We start from the raw sequence: 22,156 nt of genomic DNA, 5'->3' as shown, positions 1-22,156 counted from the left end.
CTCTCCGTACGCCTGACCAGGGTGTTGTGGAAGTGGAAGAGGGGTGAGCATCGTGATTGTCATCAAGATGATATATTAGCTAACTTCCTCGCTAGCGACTCGCAGTTCATCGTTGAGGCCGTCAAAGGGCAGAGGGTCGTCTCTAGGGCCAAAGAGCCCGGCTAGTCTGAGTTCTTCTTGGAAGTCTTCTTCCTCGCTGCGACGCATTGGCGTGACTTGGGTGCTGATGTTGGTATGTTTTCATTCGCGTCCTCTTTTCATTACTTCAAACGTTGCTTACACAACTCCAAGTTGTACCACTTATTGCGATCCGTATGACCCGTGCCGTCGGGACAGATCAGCACTCTTTGCATTGGTATGTTCCCGCCATAAGCCAGTTTGAATAGAAGCTTATGCTGACAGCGTGCGATTGCCAAGGAGTACCTGTCATTCTAACAGACAAGATGAGGATGAAGATGAAGGTGTCAATGGCCAGCCAGAGGAGCAACACAGGTACGTTTCCATTGCCCCACTAAGCATTGGCCAGCTTTGCTCATAACAAATAGGGCGTTTATCCCTTCTTAGGATAAGGAAAGGTGTCATCTTGTACATAAGACGCACATTTCCATCTGATTCTTTGTGGCTATAACCATAGAAGTCAAAAAATCAGGTTACGGTGTTATAGGTATTCGGTTTTGATATCGTCATGTATTAATGACTGTTTTTTGCTGTTGTGGCTGATGGCTTCTTGTCACCGTTGCGGACAATAATGAATTATGATACCCCATAAAAACACCTGGACCCCTTCTGCTAACGTGAAAACCTTGTCTCGGTCCTGGACGCTGTGGTGAAACCTTGGGCGCTACCTGTGATAGGTGAGCCACCAGGCAACCAATCGCACAGTAATGGACGTGAATGACGCCTATAAAACCCCACTGCACCCCTCGCTCCCTGATAGGTTCCCTCTCTTCCTCCACACACACACGCACACACACTCTCTCTCTTTCTCTCTCTCTCCACCATGTCAACGTCGCCTTCGCCTCCTCAAGTCTGCCTCTTGTCCCTCCCTCGCGAGCTCCGATCTCTAATCTATCACTTCTACTTTAAGCTTGAGGGTGGTTATGTCTTTGATCGCGAGGACCCCTACAATGGCAAGCTCGCCACGGCCGACGGCCGACCTATCGACCTCTCCTTGATGTACGTCTGCCGCTTAATTGCAGCTGAAGCCAAGGACTTGCCTCTGCGGCTCAACGATGTCTCATTCTCGACTGCGTACCACCAAGATTGGAGTCAACTAGCAGGCCGCTTCGAGTATCTGTCAGTTCGTCATGCTGATATAGAGGCCGACTTGGTGAAACATCTCAGCCGAGCCGCCACTCCGGAAACACGCTCCGAAATTGTTATCAAATTCCCACACTTTTCAGTATTCATGGACATGCCCAACTCTTGACCATCAATACACCCCCCAGCATTAGTTCTAGCGTCCCGCGGCAAGCCCTCAGAGAACTCTCACGCCCCCGCGGTCAGGGCATCCTGGGAGGGGCCATATATGGCATCCATCGCCCTTTCTGGGCCAGGCGCCACGACGACCAACTCCACTCCACGTTTCAACAAGCCACCACTTACGCCTTGGACATTTTTAGGCAGAAGGACCCTGCAAAGTTCAAGGAATTGATCGATACAGCCCCTGGATGTTTCGAGCCTCACGAATTCGATAGCCTTCGGCTCGATCCCTGGGCCATCCCTTCGTCGACCGAGCTGGCCAGGATCGGCAGTAAGCTGGAGGATGGAGAAGTGTGGGAGGCTCTTCAGAGATGGAAATATCCCCGGGATGAGAAGTCGGTCCTGTGCAATTATGGGCGGCGTCCCATGTGGCTCCGGGACGACTCTGAGACCAGACGCTATCAATCAAACAATGTTTGTTATCGTGAAGCCTACCACTTCTCGGCAGCGGCTGTTGCCATCCGATTTCTTGAGCGCCTCAGTCCTGCCCGGCGCCTCAACCTACGACAGATCGTTCTGCACGAAGACCACGTTTCCGTAGGCCAACCAGAATGCCACACCATGGGCCTCATTCGGTTTTGCAGGGAGAACCCACGGCTTCGGGTCGAGCGCTATGTTGGTCTATGGGGAAATATCCTCCATGGTGCCCAACCCCTATGGTTAGATGAGATGCCGGAAGTGGTGGATGATCTCACAAAAGGTGAGCGCCGCTGCTACCTCAGACATGTACAGATGTCACTCATTCTGAGCTCCTGGCTCGGAGAGGCCCTGGCTGTGATGGATGCAGGTATGCCTGCTGGCTCCTTCACCCTCATTCTTGATGGCAACCCAGCCATCAACCTCAGCTCGGAAATCTTCCAGCATTCCATTCAGAGAAATATCGCCACGGAGCGGGCCTTTGCACGATGCTTCAACACACATGTTGGCAATGTCATAAAGCGCTATCACGCGAGCACTTGGGCAGGTATGCACTTACTACACGGCATGGACCACCTGAATAACCAGGCCTCGGTCATCCGGTGCAATTTCAACATCGGCCCACCGTGAGATGTTGACAAGATAGTTGAGGAGCGTCGACAGTGGCCTAGAGAGCGATGGCAAAATGAGTTTGGGAGTCCCGACGTCTACGTGTACAACGGAGGCCACTGCACCTTAGCCCCTCCCTTGCCAAGTTGGTCCAGCCTTCAGCTTGACGTCTTTGAGCAGAAAGTAGTGCCCAAGCCTACTGAAACTAAAGACTGTGGGGACGGCGTTGGTAGCTGATAGGAAAGCGAGAGGGCAGCGACAAGGAGGTTGATATTGTAATGATTTGCAACAACACCAAGAGTTGCTTACATTGGACAATTCTCAAAAAATTGAGTATGAGATGCAAATGCTGTTGACAGACTCATGGCCATATGATTGATGTGTGGAAGCTTGAGCTTGGACACGGGGGCATGATCGGTAGGGTAACAACTTGGGTCTTTGTGAATCTCTAGCAATCGCGTAGACACAGGACATTTCAAGCTTTTCTCTACAGCAACAGCTAGAAACAAGACTCTGCCAGACCGTGCTTTGCAAATGGGCGGCTCTTATCACATCCCTGGCCCATCCCCTCCCTCCTTTACACCACCCTCAAGTCGCCGCCGCAGCGGTAAAAGCAGGCTGTGTCACTCAGATCGACGCAGCCGGGCTCCGTCAAGACTGCGCCCAACGCTCATCACAGCCGACCCTTGCATCGGCGAGGCCCTCAGCTGAAAGGGTGTGCTACGCCAGGTTGGACGCCATAACTGGGTGTCATCGAACGAGGGGTTGGGAGGAAGCCCACGCGGTTTAAAAAGCTCTTTTTTCCCTTGCTCCTGGTTTTGTTTAGCATGCCACCTGCTCTCTGTCGATCTCGCCCGTTCTACCTGCTCTTGTCCTAGGATTTCGCATAGGGAGGAGACATCACGACCAAGGCGATGACGAGACACGTCTACAGAGCTTCAGGGAAAGCTTGAGGAACACGATGAGCTCCGTCCCAAGGCCAGCCGTAACATGGCATCGCCCAGAGCCCAAGCGACAAGACCAGAATGCTATGCAGAACACTGTACCTTGTCTCCAAAGGAACTATCCAGAAGGTCAACATATCCCAGAGAGAACGGTATTATCAGGTGCTGCCGCTTCTCCAACCTCGCACGGTGAGGTCAAGACGCCATCTCACTGCAGTCCACGGCCGATTTGGGGTCAGATTCAGCGTATCGAGACTAGTGTTAGAGCTTCCGACGGGACCGGATTCGCGAGGTGATGTTGGTTTAGAGGGAGGGTGGCCTTACTAGAAGATGAGCCGTACCAGTCCTGACTTCGTCTCTTTAGGCCCAAACTATCTTTATGATAAGTTTGAAAATATTGTTGAAGGAAAGTGGTTTTCAAGTAGAATTTCCCTTATTTGCTGATCCCGCCGTACCACAAGCAATATATCCGTCATACACGCATTCACGCTCAAATAAATGACCAGCAGGCACGTTCCCGGGTATTCGTTAGCCTTAAAGGGACGGCGTATGATCAAGTCTACGACCTAACAAACATGACTTAAATTCCCCAATGTCTTATTCCATATTAAAGACCCTCCAATACCAGTGTCCCGTCGTCTATCAACTAGACTTCATCAACATCTTCCTCCCTTGTCGTCACCACAACCTCCTTCTGCCTCCATCTCTGCACCAGAGGCAACCCAACTCCCGTCCAGAGCGTCAAAGCAACCACCCAAGCCAGCGCACTCCCCCAACCGTGGGTCTTTTTAAACTCGGGAGCTTCGCCAGACGCCAGCTGGACCTGCTGGAACGGGATCACCACGGCCTGGCCGACAGACACCATGAAGCCGAGGATAAAGGCTCGCTTCTGCTGGTCGCCGCCGCAGGCCTCGTTGGCCCAGCCCGCGAGGAGGGGCGTGAAGCAGCCGTAGCAACCATGCATGATGAAGACTGCCATTCGGAGCTTGTGCGGGACGTCCCACGCGGTGAGGACGGCGTAGTTGAATATCATGAGACTTCCGACGGCGCCACAGACAAGAGCACGGCCACCGAGTTTATCGGCGATGTAACCCGTCGAGATCATAAAGACAAAGTTGACTGCTCCGATACATGTGGGGATGTTGTTGATCTCGGGGACTGAGTACGAGCCGGTCGACTTGAGGTAGAGGGCAAAGTACTGCATGACGTAGCTTTGAAATGTTAGAATGAGATTCAAGACTGAAAATGGGAGCATCTTACCTTCCACAGGTCAAAGTCCAAAACGAGTATGCGGCTGTAAACGAATACACCTGCCAAGAGCCAAAGACGCGACGAAGCACCGACCAGTCCATCTTTCCAGCTGGCTTGCGGCCCTCTTCCTCGATACGCTGCTTAGATCGTTTCCTCTCCCATTCATTGAGATAAAACGCGGTAGTGGTGTGAGGCGTGTCGGGGAAACAGAACTTTTGTGGTCAGTTTGGATGAGCATATCTTTGCAGAAAAGATGTACTCACGAATCCATAAACAGCAACTGGCAGAGCCAGGATAAAGTCAAAGATGAACAACCATCTCCAAGCAGACATGCCACCTTTACCGTGCATGCCCGTGAAAAGAGCAGCCTGCAGATAACCAGAGAACATCTGTCCAATGACTCCGCTCATGACAAACAGACCGCTTCGACGAGACAGCTCGCTCTTTCGATACCACGAGCCGAGGCAGTACATGACACCTGGCCAAGCCGCCGACTCAAACAGGCCGATGAAGAAGCGCAAGACGTAAAACTGGTACGCGTGGTTGCACTTGAACAGGGCTAGCACAAAGACCGACCAGATGAGGAGGCAGGAGGAAAGCCAGATTCGGGGTCGAAGAACAGTGATGATGAGGTTGGCAGCTGTACCTCCAATGATGGTTCCTAGTAAAGTCAGTATAGCTTCTTCGCGGGAAAATTCTCACTCTTACCAATTGAAAAGTACGTGTTCATCCACGAAAGTTCATTTCCGGGACCAAAGCCCAGCTCCTCCGACATTCCAGACACGTAGGCGTTTGAAACATTGTTTCCATCAAGCTGACAGTATTAGCAAAGATCCTGCATCATTTTTGAGAGCGTGAAACAAACCTGCTTGATGAAAAATAGCAAGCACGCAAAACTCAACAGGAACCAATCAAGCTTGAAAATGAGCTTCTTCTCCTCCTTGGACGTTCCGGGCTCGTGCCAGTGAAACCATTGATCCTTGCCCGCCTGTGGGACCGTCGTGTCATTTTTCAAGTCGACCGCTGCCGCAGATGTAATAGAGGAACGATCCTTCGCACTGACATGTGCAGTGCTGATCGCATTGTCGCCTTCAACCGCGTGAGGAGCCATCGTGACAAGCTATGCCTGAGTAAACTTGACAAGAGGTTGATTCCTGGACATCCCAGGAGCAAGAACTTATATCCAGATTTCTTCGGATGTATCGACGAGCCCACTAAATAAGAAGGCGTTTGCTCTAACCATTTCTAATTCGTCTGGCCGATTGCGTGCTTGCTCCCAGGTCGTATGCCGCTCCGGTGCGAGTCCGGGCGTTTTTCCCAAAGAGGAAATTTCTCGATGTCGGGGTGATGCCGCGATCCATATCACGGACTTGACCCCGGCTAGCGCAATCTGGATGCGACGGGGAATAACTCGGTGAGTCAGAAGGCAGCTGTCACTTTGTGTCTTGTTGGTTGCACTGATAATGCAGTATTATTGCGGAATACAGTGACCTCGACGCCTGATAGCAACACCACCAAAACAACCCTCAACACCCCCAAAGTAACTAATCCTCAACTCTTTTGCATCACCCTTGTCGTTATTGAGCAGAAATGGTTGAGATCATTACAGTAAACGGAGCTGAGCTTGCCTATGAGCTCAGCGGCCCGGAAAATGCACAACTCATCATCACCCTCCACGGCGGAAGAGGCATGGGTAAGACTCTCGTCCCTTTGAAAAAATACAAGTTTTCTAACCAACTCAGGGGATCACAGGTCCGATTACAAAGTTTACAGTCGCCTGAACGACCGTTTCCGTGTCCTCTCATTTGACTACAGGGGACACGGGCAGAGCTCTCGAACCAAGCCTTACACCTTTAAGCAGCTAGTTGACGACATTGAGGGTGTGAGAAAGCATTTCTTAGGGCGTGAAGAGAAGGTCATTATCTGTGGTGGCAGCTTTGGAGGGTTCCTCGCTCAGCAGTATGCCATTACCTATCCAACTCGACTTTCGCACTTGATTCTGCGTGGAACGGCACCATCTCACCATCGTAAGTAACGAACACTCTGATTAATGCACAGAACTAATAATGCATCAGATGAGGAGGGCGCTATTAAAACTCTCGAGGACAGAATCAGCAAGGTTCCAAGTTTCTCAAAGGAGATGCTAAGGGACAAGGTCTTTGGGGCGTTTCAAGACGACGAAGAGTTCCGACTTGTTCACTTTGCCATGATGCCGCTTTACCGAGAAGACTTTGATGCCAACGCAGGACTCAGGGCTTGTCTGGATACTGTCTATGTTGCGGAATCTCACAGTACGTCACGGCTAGCGACAACAAGACGACTTGGCTAACGCTTTCAGATGACCTCTACTCGCAGGAGGAAAAGTACTTTGACTATATTGAGAAGCTTGACAGCATCACAGCAAAGACATTGGTGATCGTTGGTGATAAAGATTGGATCTGTCCGCCAGGTAATGTTGTTGACCCCATATGCGAGCCTTGGCTGACTTGGCAAAGACAACTCGAAGATCATTTCGGAACGAGTCAAGAATGCGGAATTATTTGTGGTTGCTGGTGCCAATCACAGCGTGCACGTTGAAAAGTCGGATCTGGTACTCTCCAAGATCAGAGAGTTTTTAGATCAGTAGATAGTTAATCAGTATGCGACATATCTTGTATCGAGACATTCACTCGCGATTCAGGCTGAAAGATAACCTCTATGTCAAGAACCCCGCTCATGTCTTTGCATTATCAAGATACCTACCCTTGATAAGACATTTACGATCGCGGGGAAAACTCGTTTCCTGACGTGATAAGATGTGATCGGCAAGCTCGTCTTCTCCGCAGCACATGGTTTCAGCATGAACTGACAACCCGGAAAACCATTGCCCCAACCAGAACTCCAGCTCGACAACTGACTCGGGGAAACTCAACTCTCAGTCGGGCGGTGACATGATAGTCGGAATCGGCCCGCTCGCGACATATCCAAGTCAGGCTTAGCACCAGTGGCTAGAAATACCAAAACAGGGGTCTTGTCGGAAACACCCCGACATGGGGATCCATCGCTAGTCGAGATTGCGCCATCGAAACTCGCTAGGTCTGTGAGTAGCCGATTCATCATTCGGCTAACTCGTCGTTTTGACTGATGGTTAAAAACCAGCATGCTATTGCGTTGAGCGTGGGTTGGGACAAACCGAAAATGGCAGACATTCGCGTTTCCATCGACAGGGGAGGCACGTTTTGCGACGTGATCGCGACAGACGGTCAAGGGCAGAGTCCCTTCATCTTTAAGCTTCTTTCAGAAGATCCTGCCAATTACCCAGATGCTCCGACTGAGGCTATTCGAAGGATTCTGGAGAGGTTTGAAGGTAGGACAATACCAGTTGGTGAGATACTTGATGCATCAAGGATAGGTTTGTCTCTTCACTCAGGCATGCACTGTTCACTTCAACTCACATGAATAGCATCGTGTCGCATTGGCACTACTGTCGCTACAAATGCGCTTCTCACGGGAAACGGTGAAAAGTTTGCTTTTGCAACAACAAAAGGTAAGTCTTTTATCCCAGTCGTCAACTGATGTCTAACAAAGTACAGGGTTCAAGGATGTTTGCGTCATTGGAGATCAGTCGAGGCCTGAGTTATTCAATCTCAGTATACGAAAGGCTTCAGTCCTCCACTCAGACGCGATGGAGATCGATGAACGAATTACCATAGAGGACTACGATCTCAACCCTCACCCACTGAGCCAACAAGTCCTTGGACAAGATCCCAATCTTGTCAAAACGCCAAGCGGAGAAACCATTCGGGTCATTAAGAAACCCGACGAAACTGCCATTCGAAAGCAGCTTTCAGATCTTCGAAACTATGGTTACACATCACTGGCAGTCTGCTTCATGCATGCCTACATCTTTCCCGATCACGAAAAGCTTGTAGCTCAAATCGCCAAGGATGTTGGTTTTGAATTTGTCACCATCTCGTCTCAGACAAGCCCATCCATCAACTTTCTCAACAGAAGCAACTCGACCTGCTCAGAAGCCTACCTCTACCCCATTATCCGACGATACGTCGACAACTTTGAGTCTGGCTTCAAGGTGCCGCCCGGAAGAGTAGAGTTCATGTGCTCTGATGGTGGACTGAAGCAGGCCAACAAGTTCCGCGGCAACGAAGCCCTTCTAAGTGGTCCGGCAGGTGGCGTCGTTGGTACAGCTCGATGCTTTGATGTCAACGAAGGTACCCCTGTTATTGGCTTTGACATGGGTGGTACAAGCACGGACGTCTCGAGATATGACGGCAAATACGATTTTCTCCAACAGACGTCGATCGCTGGGAGGACCATCAACCTGTCCATGCTCAACATTGCAACTGTGGCTGCAGGTGGTGGTTCAATTCTCTTTGCAAGGAACGGACTCCTGACTGTTGGGCCAGAGTCGGCTGGCGCTCACCCGGGACCTGCTTGCTATAGAAAGGGAGGTCCTCTAACAGTGACGGACGCCAATCTGTTTCTCGGAAGACTAGTCTTGTCCTCGTTCCCAGCCATCTTTGGAGAGTCTGGAGACCAAGAGCTGGACACTGAAGTCGTGAGACAGAAGTTTCAGGAGATTACCGCGGACTTCAACCTCCAGACTTCACAGAATCTGACACCAGAGGAGGTGGCTTCTGGCTTCCTCAACATCGCCAACGAAACAATGAGCCGACCTATTCGAAATGCGACAGAGGCGAGGGGATACGCTCCAGAGAGTCACAACCTCGTCAGCTTTGGAGGTGCCGGCGGTCAGCACGCGTGCTCTATAGCCGATAAGCTGGGGATCAAGCGAGTTCTGATTCACAAGCTGTCGTCTCTCCTCTCTGCCCATGGCATCGCGCATGCAGAGCTGCAATACGAGACATACGAACCGTATGCGGCCAAGCTCAACGATGATGCCTTGGACGGCGTCAATCAGCTTTTTGAAACTTTGAAGAAGAGGGTTGCTGCCGAACTCATCTCTCAAAAGGCCTCAGAGGACAGTCTCGTGTTTGATGAGTCGCTCGTGTTAAAGTATTTCGGCACTGACACAAACCTATCCGTGTCAAAGCCAGAAGACGGAGACTACGCATCTGCCTTTAAAGACATTCACATGCGAGAGTTTGCCTTTTCCATGAACCGACCGATCATCATTGAGTCGGTCAAGGTCCGAGGAATAGGCAGCACAGGAACTCAAGTTCGTGAGCCAACTGCCTACCAGGAGATGGCTTCGAGCAGACGAGCACCCTACTCGAGTCAGACGGCAACCCAAAAAGTTTACCTGGATGGCACTTGGCAGGATACAAGCGTCTTCAAGCTGGAAGATATTCCTGAAGGAAGCTTGATCAACGGCCCAGCGATAATTATTGACCAGACACAAACGATTCTCGTTGAGCCACTCTTCCAGGCTCATGTTCTATCAAACTATGTTGTTCTGGACAAGACAGCCGCTGAAGAGCCATCAAGCACCACACCAGCGGCGGTGAAGAATGCAACACCCGAGACAGTTGTCTCTACGAACAACCTCGATCCTATCCAGCTCTCCGTCTTTGCACACCGCTTCATGGCCATCGCTGAACAAATGGGCAACACCCTCCAAAGAACTTCAATCTCAAGCAGCATCAAGGAACGCCTCGATTTCTCCTGCGCCATTTTCTCGCCCCAGGGAAAGCTTGTCGCCAACGCCCCTCACATCCCTATTCACTTGGGAAGCATGCAGTTTGCCGTTCAGGCACAACATCGCCATTGGCTAGGGAAGTTGAAGCCAGGTGATGTTTTGCTTACGAACCATCCTTCATGGGGAGGCACTCATCTTCCTGATCTAACAGTCGTCACGCCTGTCTTTGTCGGTGGTGAGATTGCTTTCTATGTCGCTTCCCGTGGCCATCACACAGATATCGGAGGCATGGGCATCACGAGCATGATGCCCGAATCTCGATCCCTCTGGGAAGAAGGAATCATTGTCCCCTCAATGAAGATTGTCAGCGGTGGTGAATTTCTCGAAGACGACGTCAGAGCCACCTTCAACAAGGTCGGCACATATCCAGGATGCAGCGCAACACGTCGTATCCAAGACAACATCTCAGACCTCAAGGCCCAAACTTCAGCAAACCAGCGAGGCATTATCTTGCTTCAGAAACTTTGCAATGAGTACACTCTTGAGGTGGTGCACAAGTACATGGAAGGAATTCAAGACAACGCCGAGTTTGCGGTTCGGCAGTTCTTCAAGGGGTTGGCTCAGAAACATCCCAAGCCTCTGACGGCAACGGACTTTTTGGATGATGGTACTGTCATGAAGGTCAAGATCACCATCGACAAAGAAACAGGTGGTGCGATCTACGACTTTGCTGGCTCTGGACCTCAGATGTGGGGTAACTACAATTGTCCCATTTCCATCACCCACTCAGCCATCATCTACACCATCAGATGCCTCGTCAACCTCGAAATCCCTCTCAACGAAGGATGCCTAGCTCCGTGCGATATTCGCGTCCCTGTAGGCTCTGTCCTCAATCCTACCCCTGCCGTGGCTATTTGTGGATCAACGCTAGCGAGCCAGCGTGTGATTGACCTCATTCTTCGTGCGTTTGGTCGGTACGGAGCAAGCCAGGGATGTGCCAATTCATTCGGCTGGGGCATGGGAGGCAAGAATCCTCAGACTGGTGAGATCGAGCCTGGATGGAATTACGGTGAATCCATTGGTGGAGGAGTTGGCGCTGGTGAAGGATACACCGGAGAGAATGGAGTACACGTAAGTTATCTCGCCTTCGTCAGACAACATTACTAACGTTGATTAGGTTCACTCCACAAACACTCGGCAGACAGACAGCGAGGTAATAGAAAAGCGAACAGCCGTTCTCGTTCGCAAGTACAGCATCAGGGACGGAAGCGGAGGCCTTGGCCGATGGCGCGGTGGCAACGGCATCACTCGAGAGATTGAGGCCCGGGCCAACCTCAAGTTCAGCATCCTCAGCGACAGAAGAGTGTATCGTCCGTATGGCATGGCTGGAGGTCATGCAGGTCAAAAGGGCGAGAACAACGTCTTCAAGTTCAACGAGGGGGTGAGCTAGAGAAGATGAACCTTGGAGGGAAGGCCATTGTTCATTTGAGGCCGGGTGAGTATGTGCAGATCCACACACCGGGAGGAGGAGGATACGGGAGACCTGAGGGTGAGGAGGAGGAAGAAGGATTTGATGACTTTCACAGAGGATTCGTATAGATTGCCCTTACACTGAATAATGCAACACAGCCCTCCGCAAGTCTACTTCCCCATCTCACCTCATCATCTACTCTCTAGCCCCTTTCCAACTCGGAATACCACCTCGGGGCAGATTTTTCACCGACAGAAAAACACCTGCTCATCTCCTTTACCGTGAAGCGAAACTCGGTCATCGATGTAGTTGTTCGGAGCTCCGTGAATTACGGGGCTCGGCCCCATCAGCCTCGGAGCTCCGACTCGGACGCCCGATGACCCCAGAATGAGACCCCTGGAACTTGTCCAATGACGTTGTCTCGGATAGTAATGCGGGATCCGTTTCAGAGATTCACCTGTATAAATAAACAAATTGTTCGTCTTCGTATCACCATCGCAGTTGTTCCCCTCAGCTCTGAATCACATTACCAATCGTTAGTTCTCACGTGGCACCATCAATATGAACCCGTCAGTCGCACGTCATCTTGGACGATCCTTCTACCAACTTCACTCAACATCGCGATTCCAGCTAAGAACCATGGCATCAACCGCGAAAGACGGCTGGTCCGCCAACCAATACGTCAAGTTTCTCAACGAGCGAACGCAGCCCGCTGTTGATCTGCTCTCCCGAGTCCCCGCAACTTCACCCAAGCGAGTTGTTGATCTTGGCTGTGGTCCGGGCAACTCCACGGCCGTATTGGCAGAGCGCTACCCAAATGCGGATCTCTCGGGAATTGACTCCTCGCCCGACATGATACGAAAGGCCAAGGAGACGCTGCCAGGCGTAGCATTTGACGTTGCTGATCTGCAGACGTACAAGCCTGATGGACCTGTCGACGTGCTCTTCTCCAACGCTGTCCTTCAATGGATTCCAGCTGGTAGCCGGATCCAGGTGATTAGTCAACTGTTGGAGCATCTCGCACCTGGCGGCTCTTTGGCAGTCCAGGTACCCTTCAACCTATCGGAGCCTTCGCACGTCGCCATGAAAGAAACAGCCTTTGCACCCAATGTGCCCTGGGCAGAAAAGCTCAAAGTTGCAAACCCGGTTCGAGAAGAATTTCCCGACCCATCTGAGCTCTACGACGGGCTGCGACATCTTTGCGCCGACCTGACAATCTGGAAGACGACATACTACCATACCATGGAGAATCACGAGGGAATTGTGGAATGGGTCAAGGGCACGGGTCTCCGCCCCTTCCTTGACCCTTTGACAGAATCAGAGCGCAAGGAGTACACTGAGCAGTACCTGGCAAGACTGAGAGCTGCGTCTCCCACGCAGAAGGACGGAAAGGTTGTTTTGCCGTATCCTCGACTGTTTATGGTTGCTACCAAGGCATAGATGCAATTGTATTGTATTCATTAACGGTAGTAAAACGCCGGCCCCCGGTATCCTGATTGAACAATATTCTAGTGAAAATCCATGTTCCATGCTCCGTTGATAAAGAAAGTATGTGCATTACACGCTCTCGGCATAGTTGGCCTCCTTGGCAGGTGCCTTGTTCTTCTTCTCAAACAACTTCTGTCCCACCTTATCCGTGAGGGCATCCGCCTTTTCGCCGAGAAACGTCTTGAGACAGCCATAGGTACCCGAAATCAACCACAGAATGACGCTCACAAGGTCGATCCAAACGGCGACCTTCATGGGGCCCGTCGAGGCACCCTTGTACTTGTCATCGCTGTCGCGTCCGAGAAAGATGCCGGCAAAGATGCCGAAAACAATGAGCCACAGGACAAAGAGAATGAGGTCCCAGGCGAATGCGCGGTATGTCTTGAACAGCTTGAGCTTGCTGCCGATGTAGGGGAGAGCGCCGAGAGGAGTAATCGCAACAAAAAGAATGGCCGTGGTAGCTGACAGACCAGCGACAGTGAGGGCAAAGTACCACTCAGGCGAGAAACCGCCATTGTTATCCTTGTCATTATCGCTAACGCGATGTCCGTAAAATCCGCATGCAATGAGCGCAAAGACAAACTGCAGACCACGACAAACGAGGCGCGGCACGACCTCGAAAGTCTTGAGCCACGCCTTGCCCATGGTCTTGCCCGTCTCGGCGCCCTCGTTGAAAGCGTGTCGACCGGCCTTGCGGCCAAGCTCGCCCTTGTCTGCGTTGCGGAGCTCGTTGGCGGCGCCGGTGATGCCCTGGACGTTTTGGCCGAGTTCGATGGCGGTCTGGCCAGCCTTGATGGCGGAACTAAGCTTGCCCTTGCCCATTTTGGTGTAGAGAGTGATATGGGTAAAGTGAAGAGAGAGTTGGTTGGTGGTTGAGTTGAACGAGTTGTGAACCAGTATTATGAAGAGAATCTGCCAGCAGTGTTGTGTGAAAAATGAAAGAAAAAAGGAAAATGTAAGTGAATGGAAAGATCAGTGAAAGTGAAAAGCGAGAGATGGTTTGCAAAGTGAATAAGTGCAAGAGAATCACCCTTATAAATACAGTCCACAAAGAAACACGCGACAAAACAATCAGCAGCATCGAATCATCAAACAAGTCCACGCAAGACAGCTTCTCAGGTCAAACCACCAACAGCCAATAGTGCCAAACGAGGCCGACGATAAAGAGGCCAGGCGTCTGAATGGCCGTCAATCAAGCCCCAATCGTTTGTGTTTTGCCGCCCTTGCAGCGCGACCCGGGAGGCGCTTAGCGAAACGTGCGTTACGCGCCGCCGTTTTGTTACGAATGGGGGAATTTGATTGGTCAAAACGTGCCGCGACTAAGCAAGGGTCTTGTTGATTCTATTATTGGATTAGACGCTACCTTTGTAACCGTTTCTTGGTTCCAAGGCTCCTTTGTTTTGTTGCCCCCAGGGACTGACAGTCTGGGCCACTTTCAGATACCCATGCTTGAAACAATACTTTCTCCGTCATTGGTGCTGACTTGAATGAAGCGATGTTGACCGAAATGCCTAAAAATAGGGAATCGATCGTTGAAGTGGGTCCGTCCCATTCGGGTCAATTCCCCAGATTTATGGAAAAGGGCTTGGCAACCTAAGACGAGCGTACGTACCCTAGAGCTGCATCAACCCGCACCTGTTTTGATAGAAAAGATAGGGTTTCTCGAGGTCGTTCTAGCAGCATAGAAGAGATAAGGCTCTCTATGTTTAATACTTGATTTCACAAAAGGGAGGCCGCGAGTGGCGTCGCGAATTCTGTGATCACGACTAAGTTTGGTTATCACGGATCCCATATTGGAACCAACATTCACTACATCGCCATAATTTCTTGCCCCTTGTACTGACATGTGTAGCGAAAATGCCCTGGAATAGATCGCGATATTCTCCCGGCTCACGTTTCTTGGGGCTGGAGATAAGATGTTATATCATTGAACCCAATCGTGAGCAACGTGTATCGATTGAGGCCGAGCATCGCAGGCGGGGTTAAAAATGCAGTGAAGCGCAGACTGAAACCTACCCAATAGAATGCTTGACGTCAGAGCAATGGGTGGGCGGGGGTCGCTCATTGATTGGCTTAAAACCCTCCGAATGGTTTGGCGGAAGAATAAATATCCGGGATCCGGGAATGGAGTCCGGAGTTTACCATTTCTCCCCGGCTGACCTCAAAAACACGTGCACGAGACAGACAACATGGCAGAACCAGACGAAGACACCCCTCCCTTGGAGGCTCCAGGCTCTGATGAGGGACCTCCATCAAAAAGACAGAGAGGCTTCATTGCCAGACAGGTGAGCAGCTACCAATCGTAACAGTCGGTGAGACTGACCTCTCTAGGCCTGCGAGTACTGTCGCCAGAAAAAAACGAGATGTGATGAAGATTTTCCCTGTGGCCTTTGCAGGTCGCTTGGAATCCCATGTCGCTTCGCTCAGAGGAAAGCGACAAGGTAATTGAGCACTGGCAGCTGTGCATTTGAACGAGACTGAGAGTTTGTTAGGAACGAAGCCTCGTTGGGCATGATTGTGAATATCCTGCGGCGCATCGAGGGAAAGATTGACGAGGATAGAGCCGTCGACAGAAATTCGCTGACAGATAACCGATTGAACGTCACACATTCGAGGACAATTCTCCCGAGGTCTCCTGCAAACTCGAGCGAAATTCTGGGCGTACCGTCCTTCCTACAGCGACGTGAATCAGTTGTCGCAACACCTACTTCAACCACAGATTCAAGCCCACCCATATCTTTCAGTGCCCATCAAGTGCTTTTCTGGCCAGCCATCCAATCGGCTCTTCCAGAATCCGTCAAACTCTTGTGTCAGGTCAACGGGCCCGACTACAGCACGCGTCTGGAAGCCTCACGACCAAACCTGCAGCTCCCGACATCTTCAGACTTGCAACCCGATTGGCTGTCAGGCTTGAGCGTCGCGACTTTGAAGGAGTTGTCTGATGTCTACTTTTCAACATTCAACCTCGCTAATCCTATTCTGGATCAAAAGACGTATTTTCAGCGAACGCTGGGTGTTGCCATTGATGGCAACTTTGGCATCTGCATAGAAAGCTGCATTGTGTTGGTTGTGATGGCCCTGGGTGTAATTGGTCAGAAGGCATTGGTGGAAGGAGGCTTTTCATCAGCCACAACTCCTGGAACCTCTGGGCTTGCTGGGGTCCAGGACGGAGACATGCCGGGCTTGGCATTTTTCAACGAGGCCAGAAAGCGACTGGGTTTCTTGATATGCGACCAAGGGCTTCAGGCCTGTCAGTTTTATCTATTGTCTGGGTAAGTACTCGAATTGATAGTTCTTGAGGAACGAGCTAATGGTTGGTAGTCTGTTTTATGCGGAAGCTCTGCGACCTATTGATTGGTGGTCTATGCTCAACAAGGCCAGTGCCTGCAGCGCATATTTCTGGAACAAGTGAGTTGTCTTGAATTACGAACGAACAGCTTCTAATAAGTTGCAGCCTTTCTCGGGATCGTGACGAGTGGATGCTCGACATGCAGTCTCGGCTCTTCTGGATCACAAGCATGTTTGAAGCCGTCCTCACGCAAGAGCTCAATCTGCCACCGAGCAACTCACTAGAACTTGAAGAGCACATTGCTCTACCGAAGTTCATATCAGTCGAAGACATCCCCTCGTTTGGCTCATTTCGTTATCCAGGAGATGACCCATTCTTTCACTACCACTTCCTGTCGCAGCTTGCACATCGACTCATCCTAACGCGAGCCCGCAATAGTTTGTTTCATTCAAGTAAGTGAATGCCTGATTTTCCTGACTCATGCTCACACCTGCAGGCCCAACCGCCGACTATCCTCCAGAACCCGTGGAGGATGAACTGATTCGCCAGCTGGAGCAATGGCGGCAAAGGCTGCCCCCAATGCTGCAGTTTGACCCGAAGGCCCCACTGAGCCGGGCAGATTCACCTTCAGATATTCTTGTAACTGCTTGGCTTCACTGTCGTTACTTTGTTGCAAGATATCACATCGGCCGGCCGTTGCTGTGAGTAACATCATCAGGGGTTCAGATCATCACTGACAGCATTTAGGCATCGCGCTCTGCAGCGCCCATCCTCTCTGACGGAAGGTCATCTCCGAAAATGCCGCGATACAATAGCCGCGGTGTTGAATTGGGCCTCCATTCTCCAAGTAGCAAACTCTATGAAGAGTTGCAACCCTCTGCGATTCTTTGTCAGCGGCCAGTAAGACCCCCTTTCACGGCTACTGTTGACTATTCTGACACATGTTAGGCTCTTTGGTCAAATATGCGTTATCTTCGCCTTGAGCGTTTCTCCATATCAGCACATTCGAGACATTGTGTCGGACGTTGATTTGAAATGGAAGTCGTTTGCGCTGGGCTATCTGGAGGAGTCTGCTGCTCATAGTCCCACTATTGAGCAGGACTATCAGATTGCCAAGATATTATGTGAAGATATATGTAAAAGTTAGATTCTCTCAGGAGCAGAAAACGCAAAGCTAGCGTGCCCTTCTATAATTAATTTTGTATGCAAAAATTCCACGAAACTTTGTTGCAATTAAAGCCAGCGCGCTTTTAACTTGTACAGTTGAGCCGAGTCAGTTGCAATTGGGCTGAGTCAAAAAGTCCAAACCTGAGCGATATAAGACCTGCCGTAGTGAAATACTCGTTCGAATTTCACGCCAGACACTCTTATACCTGAACATTTTCCTCCTCAACGTATTGAAAAAATGACATTGCGCATTCCAGTTCTCACAAAAGATGCCCCGGCTCCCATGGGTGGCCTTCTCAGTCAAGGCATCGTTGCTAATGGCTTTGTTTTCACCTCCGGCGCCATTGCACAAGACCCCGCAACTGGCCAAGTCATTGATGGGGACATTGAAGAGCACACAGTGTGTAAAACCCTCCTACATTGTATGCTACTAACCTGGATGATTAGCACCGGTGCATCAAGAACCTGGGCGCAATTCTGGAGGCGGCGGGGTCCAGCTTGAACGATGTCATTGAAGTGACGATTTACATGGCTAGCTCTGAAAAGTTTGCACGGATCAATGAGGTTTACAAGACATATTGGGCAGATATCAAGCCTGCAAGGACGTGAGGCAACCCTCCCCATGATTATCAAGATTCATGCTGACATGTATGCTTAGAACCGTGTTCATGTCTGAGTTGCCGCCTAAGACATTGCTCGAGATGAAGTGTGTTGGTTTGGTTACTAGACAAGAGGTCGCCAAGTCGAAGGTATAGTGAATGAAAAGACTTTATAAAACAGGGCCTTTTCTTGCGGATGCTATTGGCTTTGCCTCGCAATCATCACTACTTCAAGATTGAAGGCAAATGCACAGATAAATATTTAACCATTTCAAAGTATTCTGGTCTCATATCGCGCTCCTCTATAGATGGCTTGTTCTCACTTGCCACGGGTATCTTTGGATATTAGACGAAGGAGTGGCTGGACTGGTTTGATTAATATCCCCATAGAAAACACAGGGATGGAAGGAATGGCTCATCTTACCTTGAGAATCGGGAGACGAACCCCTTTGTTTGGCTCTAGGCACGCTCAAGCGTACCGGTGTTTCTCAGACACATCCGGTGCCGCAGCCCCAGACTCCTCAACCCTTCCAGTTCCGTAATGCGTCGTCTCCCCAGGCGCGATAGTCCCAGGTTCCCGATGAAGAGTCTCGGCTGGCCTGTCGCTCTCAGACACAGGCTGATTCTCCGATGCCGCAGCACCCTGCGCGGGAGAAGCAACACCCTTGCGCTTCCACTCGTGGCGTGCAAGCATCTCGTCAGCTCCCCGCAAGTCTCGCTTGCCTTTTTCTGCGATTCCCTCATTTTCTGTGCGTGACTCGACTGTTGCCGGATGACCCGGGTTCTTCTCAAAGGTTTGGTCGGTGGCTTTTAGTACCTCGCCTCGGATGGCGTCACCAGCACCTCGAATGCCCTTAAGGCCAGATTTGACGTCGTCGACGAGTTTGGACATTTTTGTGGTAGTAGTCGTCTGTGAACGATATGTGTTGTGTGTGAGGTGTTGAATGTAATTCTTGGCTTGCGCCTAGTGTTGGTTTTATATCCTTGGCCTGTGGATCGGCCGGACGGGTGAGGCGGAATGACGTCGTCGAGTTGATGACGTCTTCTTTGCTGATATCGGAACTATGTGAAAGCAAGTTTTCAACTTTAGCATACTATTAGACTACAGAAAAAATGGCGAATGGAATGATACACTCGACGCTTACTCTGCTCCTAGCTGGACGAATTGTGGCATTCAACGGCCTATGCTGTATCTCTCAACCACGTCAAGAACACGGGACCACCTACATTGAGCTCGAATCTTGGTCATGCGAGGAAAAGATTTTTTCATTGCTTGCTAGGTTCATACTGATAATTGTTGCCGTCACGTCATGAATGCATTTTCTTTCCGTCCAAATCACTCAGCGAGCCGCAATCCGCGAACGGCGACCCGAGCCCTGACCGCCGCACCGGCTCCAACGTCGAACTCCTGCTCGACACCCATTTCAGGAGCCTCCGCCACAGTTGCGTACGGAACTTCGTAGGTTCCAGCCTCGTCCTTTCCATTCATCAGCGTCAGCTTGAAGCTCGGGGGGTTGGCAAGCACGTCGGCCGTGATGGGGAATCGGAAGGCTGAATCAAAGGTAGGGTTGAAAATGTCCGTGCCGGGGCTGTAAGTCTTTGCAGGAGTGACAAACTCCTTGTCGCCCCATGTAACCTTGACGCTGGGGTTGAGCTCGTCGCGTTGACCACTAAGTCCGGTGACGCCGGCGATGAGCACAGTGGCAAGACCGCAGATTTGCCCCTCCTCTTGGCTCTCGGCCGAGATACTGTCGGCTTCACCAACAAAGTTGAAGAATTTGGCATGCAGCGTCAGCTTGCCCTCGGTAGGCTGACCCTTGTGGACAAGACTGAGCTCCTGGGAGCCGCCGGCCAGAAGAAGCTGCTTGACAGTCGTGGTAGCGATGCCAATATCGTCGTCACCACCGAGATCGTCGTCATTAACGTCAACAGTAATGCGCTGGTCGTAATCCGTGACGAGAAAGTCGTGTGTCTCGTTCCACTCGGGATCGTGGCTGTTCTTTTGAGTGGAAGTGCGCCACTCCTCTTCCGCACCAACGGTCACATCGCAATAGCAGTCGGGCACATCCTTGACGAGCTTCTGGAGGAGTCGCTTGGCCCCGCTCTTCTTTGGGCCTGTAATCCCGGTAGCGGTGCCAATCGTGAGGCGGATAACACCGAGGTGGTGCTGGAAGGTCTTGAAGTAGTCGTTGGAAGAGTCGAGCTTGACGAGAAAGCGGTTGGGCAGGACCGCCATGGAAGAAATGATGTTGAGAATGACCTTGCGAACGGCCTTGTCGATGATGGAAAAGTCGGCGATGTTGGCGGCGTCAGTGAAATCGAGTTCAAGAGTCGGCGGGTTGATGAAAGAGACCTGGGCAGCCCCAATCTGGCGACCGTTGGCATTAGTATCCGAGCATAGTATCTTGATCAAGCTGGAGCTCATACCAAAGGGATGACGTTAGTCAAGGGACAGAGCAGGACTGACAGTCTTCCCCTCAACTTGACGTGCTCGATTCCCTACGAATTGATACTCAGTTAGACGCCGAGAGCAACCGCGTTCGTCAGTTGGTAGACACTCACAATTTTGGGCACCATGCCGCCTTCAAGCTCAAAATCGCACTTGCCGTCCCAGTCCAAGTCCATATCAAGCTTGATGCCTTGGAGCTCGGTCTTGTGAACGTCGACGTGAGAAAGATGGATCGGGGTAGGCCCAAAATCAAGCTTCACGAAGCGTAGTGAGGAGAGAGGCCCAGGAAGCATGGCTTCGAGCATGGGCTCGACTATCTCCTTGATCATTCTGCCGCCGGCGACGTTGATGTTGGGCCATAGCTGAGCGATGATGTCGTTGAGGAAGCCTTGTCAATGTGAGCCAGATGATCCAGGAACGTATATGAGGAATTGAGCACTGGGGAACAGCGAACGCGGAGACTTGGAGGGAACGTCTAACCTGCGGATTCCGTGCCTCCAGAGGCGGTCAAGGTGTCGACGAGAGTGGCCATGATGGGTGAGGGCACTCAGAGCGGGTTGAGGGCGGTTCGTTTGACGGGTTTGGAAAAGGATGTAGAAAGTAGGAAGAGGAAAGAACAGGATCCCAAAACAGAGCAGAATAAAAGCGACTGGAACAAGGTTTCGATATGAGGTCGGTGATGATGAGTGACGATGGAGCTGGAGGTTTTGCGGGGTTCGGGCCATGTTTGGTGCCCGCTTGTCAGCTGATAAGTGTCGCGGCCTGAGGCACTGACGTCATTGTTTATTCACGGACCTGCCACGTCGCGCGCAGCAGTATTGACGTCACAGTCATCACTGAACATGATATGAAACGTTCAAAATCAAGCATTAGTAGTTGTATGATAGTTCATAGAGTAACCTACCCATGTAGAAGTCATTTTCTTACGCGTAAATCACACCATACTTGCCAAGAACAATTTAACATGGCAGGTTGAGATAAGATAGTGACTAGAGTTTAAGCATAAGTTAAGAGCCAAGATCTAAAAATAGAACTCTCCAGAGAGACAAGGTCATGGATGGGAAGCGAGATAGATGAGAAGATCAGACAAAAGCTTGATTAGACGTCTTTTTGGTTGTTTTTATACAATCACTGGCCTGTGCTTTTGTCCTGACAACTCACCAATCGATTACTGTAAATCACTAACACATCAACCTCAGAGGAGTCATGTTGGACGCCAATCACATATCCTGTATCCACCCTGCTCTGATTTCAGACCTATTCAATCTACCTGGAAACCCATGTTATACCTACAAGCCCCAGTTGTAGTAAAGAGTATGTTTGCAACCACTATCTCCCTCAGCTTCTCAGCATTGCGTCCTCGCCAGACGCAACCGTCGCCAATGCATTGCCCA

The 22,156-nt window shown here is 50.9% G+C and overlaps 8 protein-coding genes across 8 annotated transcripts; 4 read left to right on the top strand and 4 right to left on the bottom strand.

The window, feature by feature from the left end:
- Window positions 1-1,000: 1,000 nt before the first annotated feature.
- MRS44_015889 (uncharacterized protein) lies at window positions 1,001-2,529 on the top strand (the record flags this gene model as incomplete). Its single annotated transcript, XM_065619393.1, has 2 exons — window positions 1,001-1,296; window positions 1,404-2,529. The coding sequence occupies 2 exons, from the start codon at window positions 1,001-1,003 to the stop codon at window positions 2,527-2,529; spliced, it is 1,422 nt and encodes a 473-aa protein (XP_065475465.1).
- Window positions 2,530-4,098: 1,569 nt separating this feature from the next.
- MRS44_015888 (uncharacterized protein) lies at window positions 4,099-5,814 on the bottom strand (the record flags this gene model as incomplete). The annotated part of the gene is made up of 5 exons (XM_046282086.2): window positions 4,099-4,663; window positions 4,713-4,915; window positions 4,967-5,364; window positions 5,412-5,517; window positions 5,569-5,814. 5 exons carry the CDS (start codon window positions 5,812-5,814, stop codon window positions 4,099-4,101), a joined length of 1,518 nt encoding a protein of 505 aa, XP_046129949.2.
- A 479-nt stretch (window positions 5,815-6,293) lies between these two features.
- On the top strand, window positions 6,294-7,329 carry MRS44_015887 (uncharacterized protein; the record flags this gene model as incomplete). The annotated part of the gene is made up of 5 exons (XM_046272856.2): window positions 6,294-6,396; window positions 6,446-6,730; window positions 6,779-6,994; window positions 7,042-7,152; window positions 7,199-7,329. The coding sequence occupies 5 exons, from the start codon at window positions 6,294-6,296 to the stop codon at window positions 7,327-7,329; spliced, it is 846 nt and encodes a 281-aa protein (XP_046129950.2).
- A 551-nt stretch (window positions 7,330-7,880) lies between these two features.
- MRS44_015886 (uncharacterized protein) lies at window positions 7,881-13,210 on the top strand (the record flags this gene model as incomplete). Its single annotated transcript, XM_046284176.2, has 5 exons — window positions 7,881-8,094; window positions 8,146-8,229; window positions 8,276-11,430; window positions 11,477-11,740; window positions 12,311-13,210. The coding sequence occupies 5 exons, from the start codon at window positions 7,881-7,883 to the stop codon at window positions 13,208-13,210; spliced, it is 4,617 nt and encodes a 1,538-aa protein (XP_046129951.2).
- Window positions 13,211-13,327: 117 nt separating this feature from the next.
- On the bottom strand, window positions 13,328-14,080 carry MRS44_015885 (uncharacterized protein; the record flags this gene model as incomplete). The annotated part of the gene is made up of 1 exon (XM_046276754.2): window positions 13,328-14,080. The coding sequence occupies one exon, from the start codon at window positions 14,078-14,080 to the stop codon at window positions 13,328-13,330; it is 753 nt and encodes a 250-aa protein (XP_046129953.1).
- A 1,367-nt stretch (window positions 14,081-15,447) lies between these two features.
- Window positions 15,448-18,469, top strand: MRS44_015884 (uncharacterized protein; the record flags this gene model as incomplete). The annotated part of the gene is made up of 11 exons (XM_046284177.2): window positions 15,448-15,543; window positions 15,590-15,699; window positions 15,751-16,530; window positions 16,580-16,666; window positions 16,713-16,999; window positions 17,044-17,248; window positions 17,295-17,447; window positions 17,496-17,683; window positions 17,972-18,114; window positions 18,162-18,319; window positions 18,373-18,469. The coding sequence occupies 11 exons, from the start codon at window positions 15,448-15,450 to the stop codon at window positions 18,467-18,469; spliced, it is 2,304 nt and encodes a 767-aa protein (XP_046129954.2).
- A 313-nt stretch (window positions 18,470-18,782) lies between these two features.
- Window positions 18,783-19,205, bottom strand: MRS44_015883 (uncharacterized protein; the record flags this gene model as incomplete). The annotated part of the gene is made up of 1 exon (XM_046279560.2): window positions 18,783-19,205. The coding sequence occupies one exon, from the start codon at window positions 19,203-19,205 to the stop codon at window positions 18,783-18,785; it is 423 nt and encodes a 140-aa protein (XP_046129956.2).
- Window positions 19,206-19,649: 444 nt separating this feature from the next.
- On the bottom strand, window positions 19,650-21,294 carry MRS44_015882 (uncharacterized protein; the record flags this gene model as incomplete). The annotated part of the gene is made up of 4 exons (XM_046279561.2): window positions 19,650-20,681; window positions 20,741-20,812; window positions 20,876-21,150; window positions 21,243-21,294. The coding sequence occupies 4 exons, from the start codon at window positions 21,292-21,294 to the stop codon at window positions 19,650-19,652; spliced, it is 1,431 nt and encodes a 476-aa protein (XP_046129957.2).
- Between the last annotated feature and the right edge of the window lie 862 nt (window positions 21,295-22,156).

The sequence above is a fragment of the Fusarium solani genome, assembly GCF_023522795.1.
Source record: "Fusarium solani strain SB1 chromosome Unknown bctg00000011, whole genome shotgun sequence".
NCBI lineage: Eukaryota > Fungi > Ascomycota > Sordariomycetes > Hypocreales > Nectriaceae > Fusarium > Fusarium solani.
The sequence above is the reverse complement of the archived record's forward strand: the minus strand, read 5'-3'. Positions and strand labels throughout refer to the sequence as shown.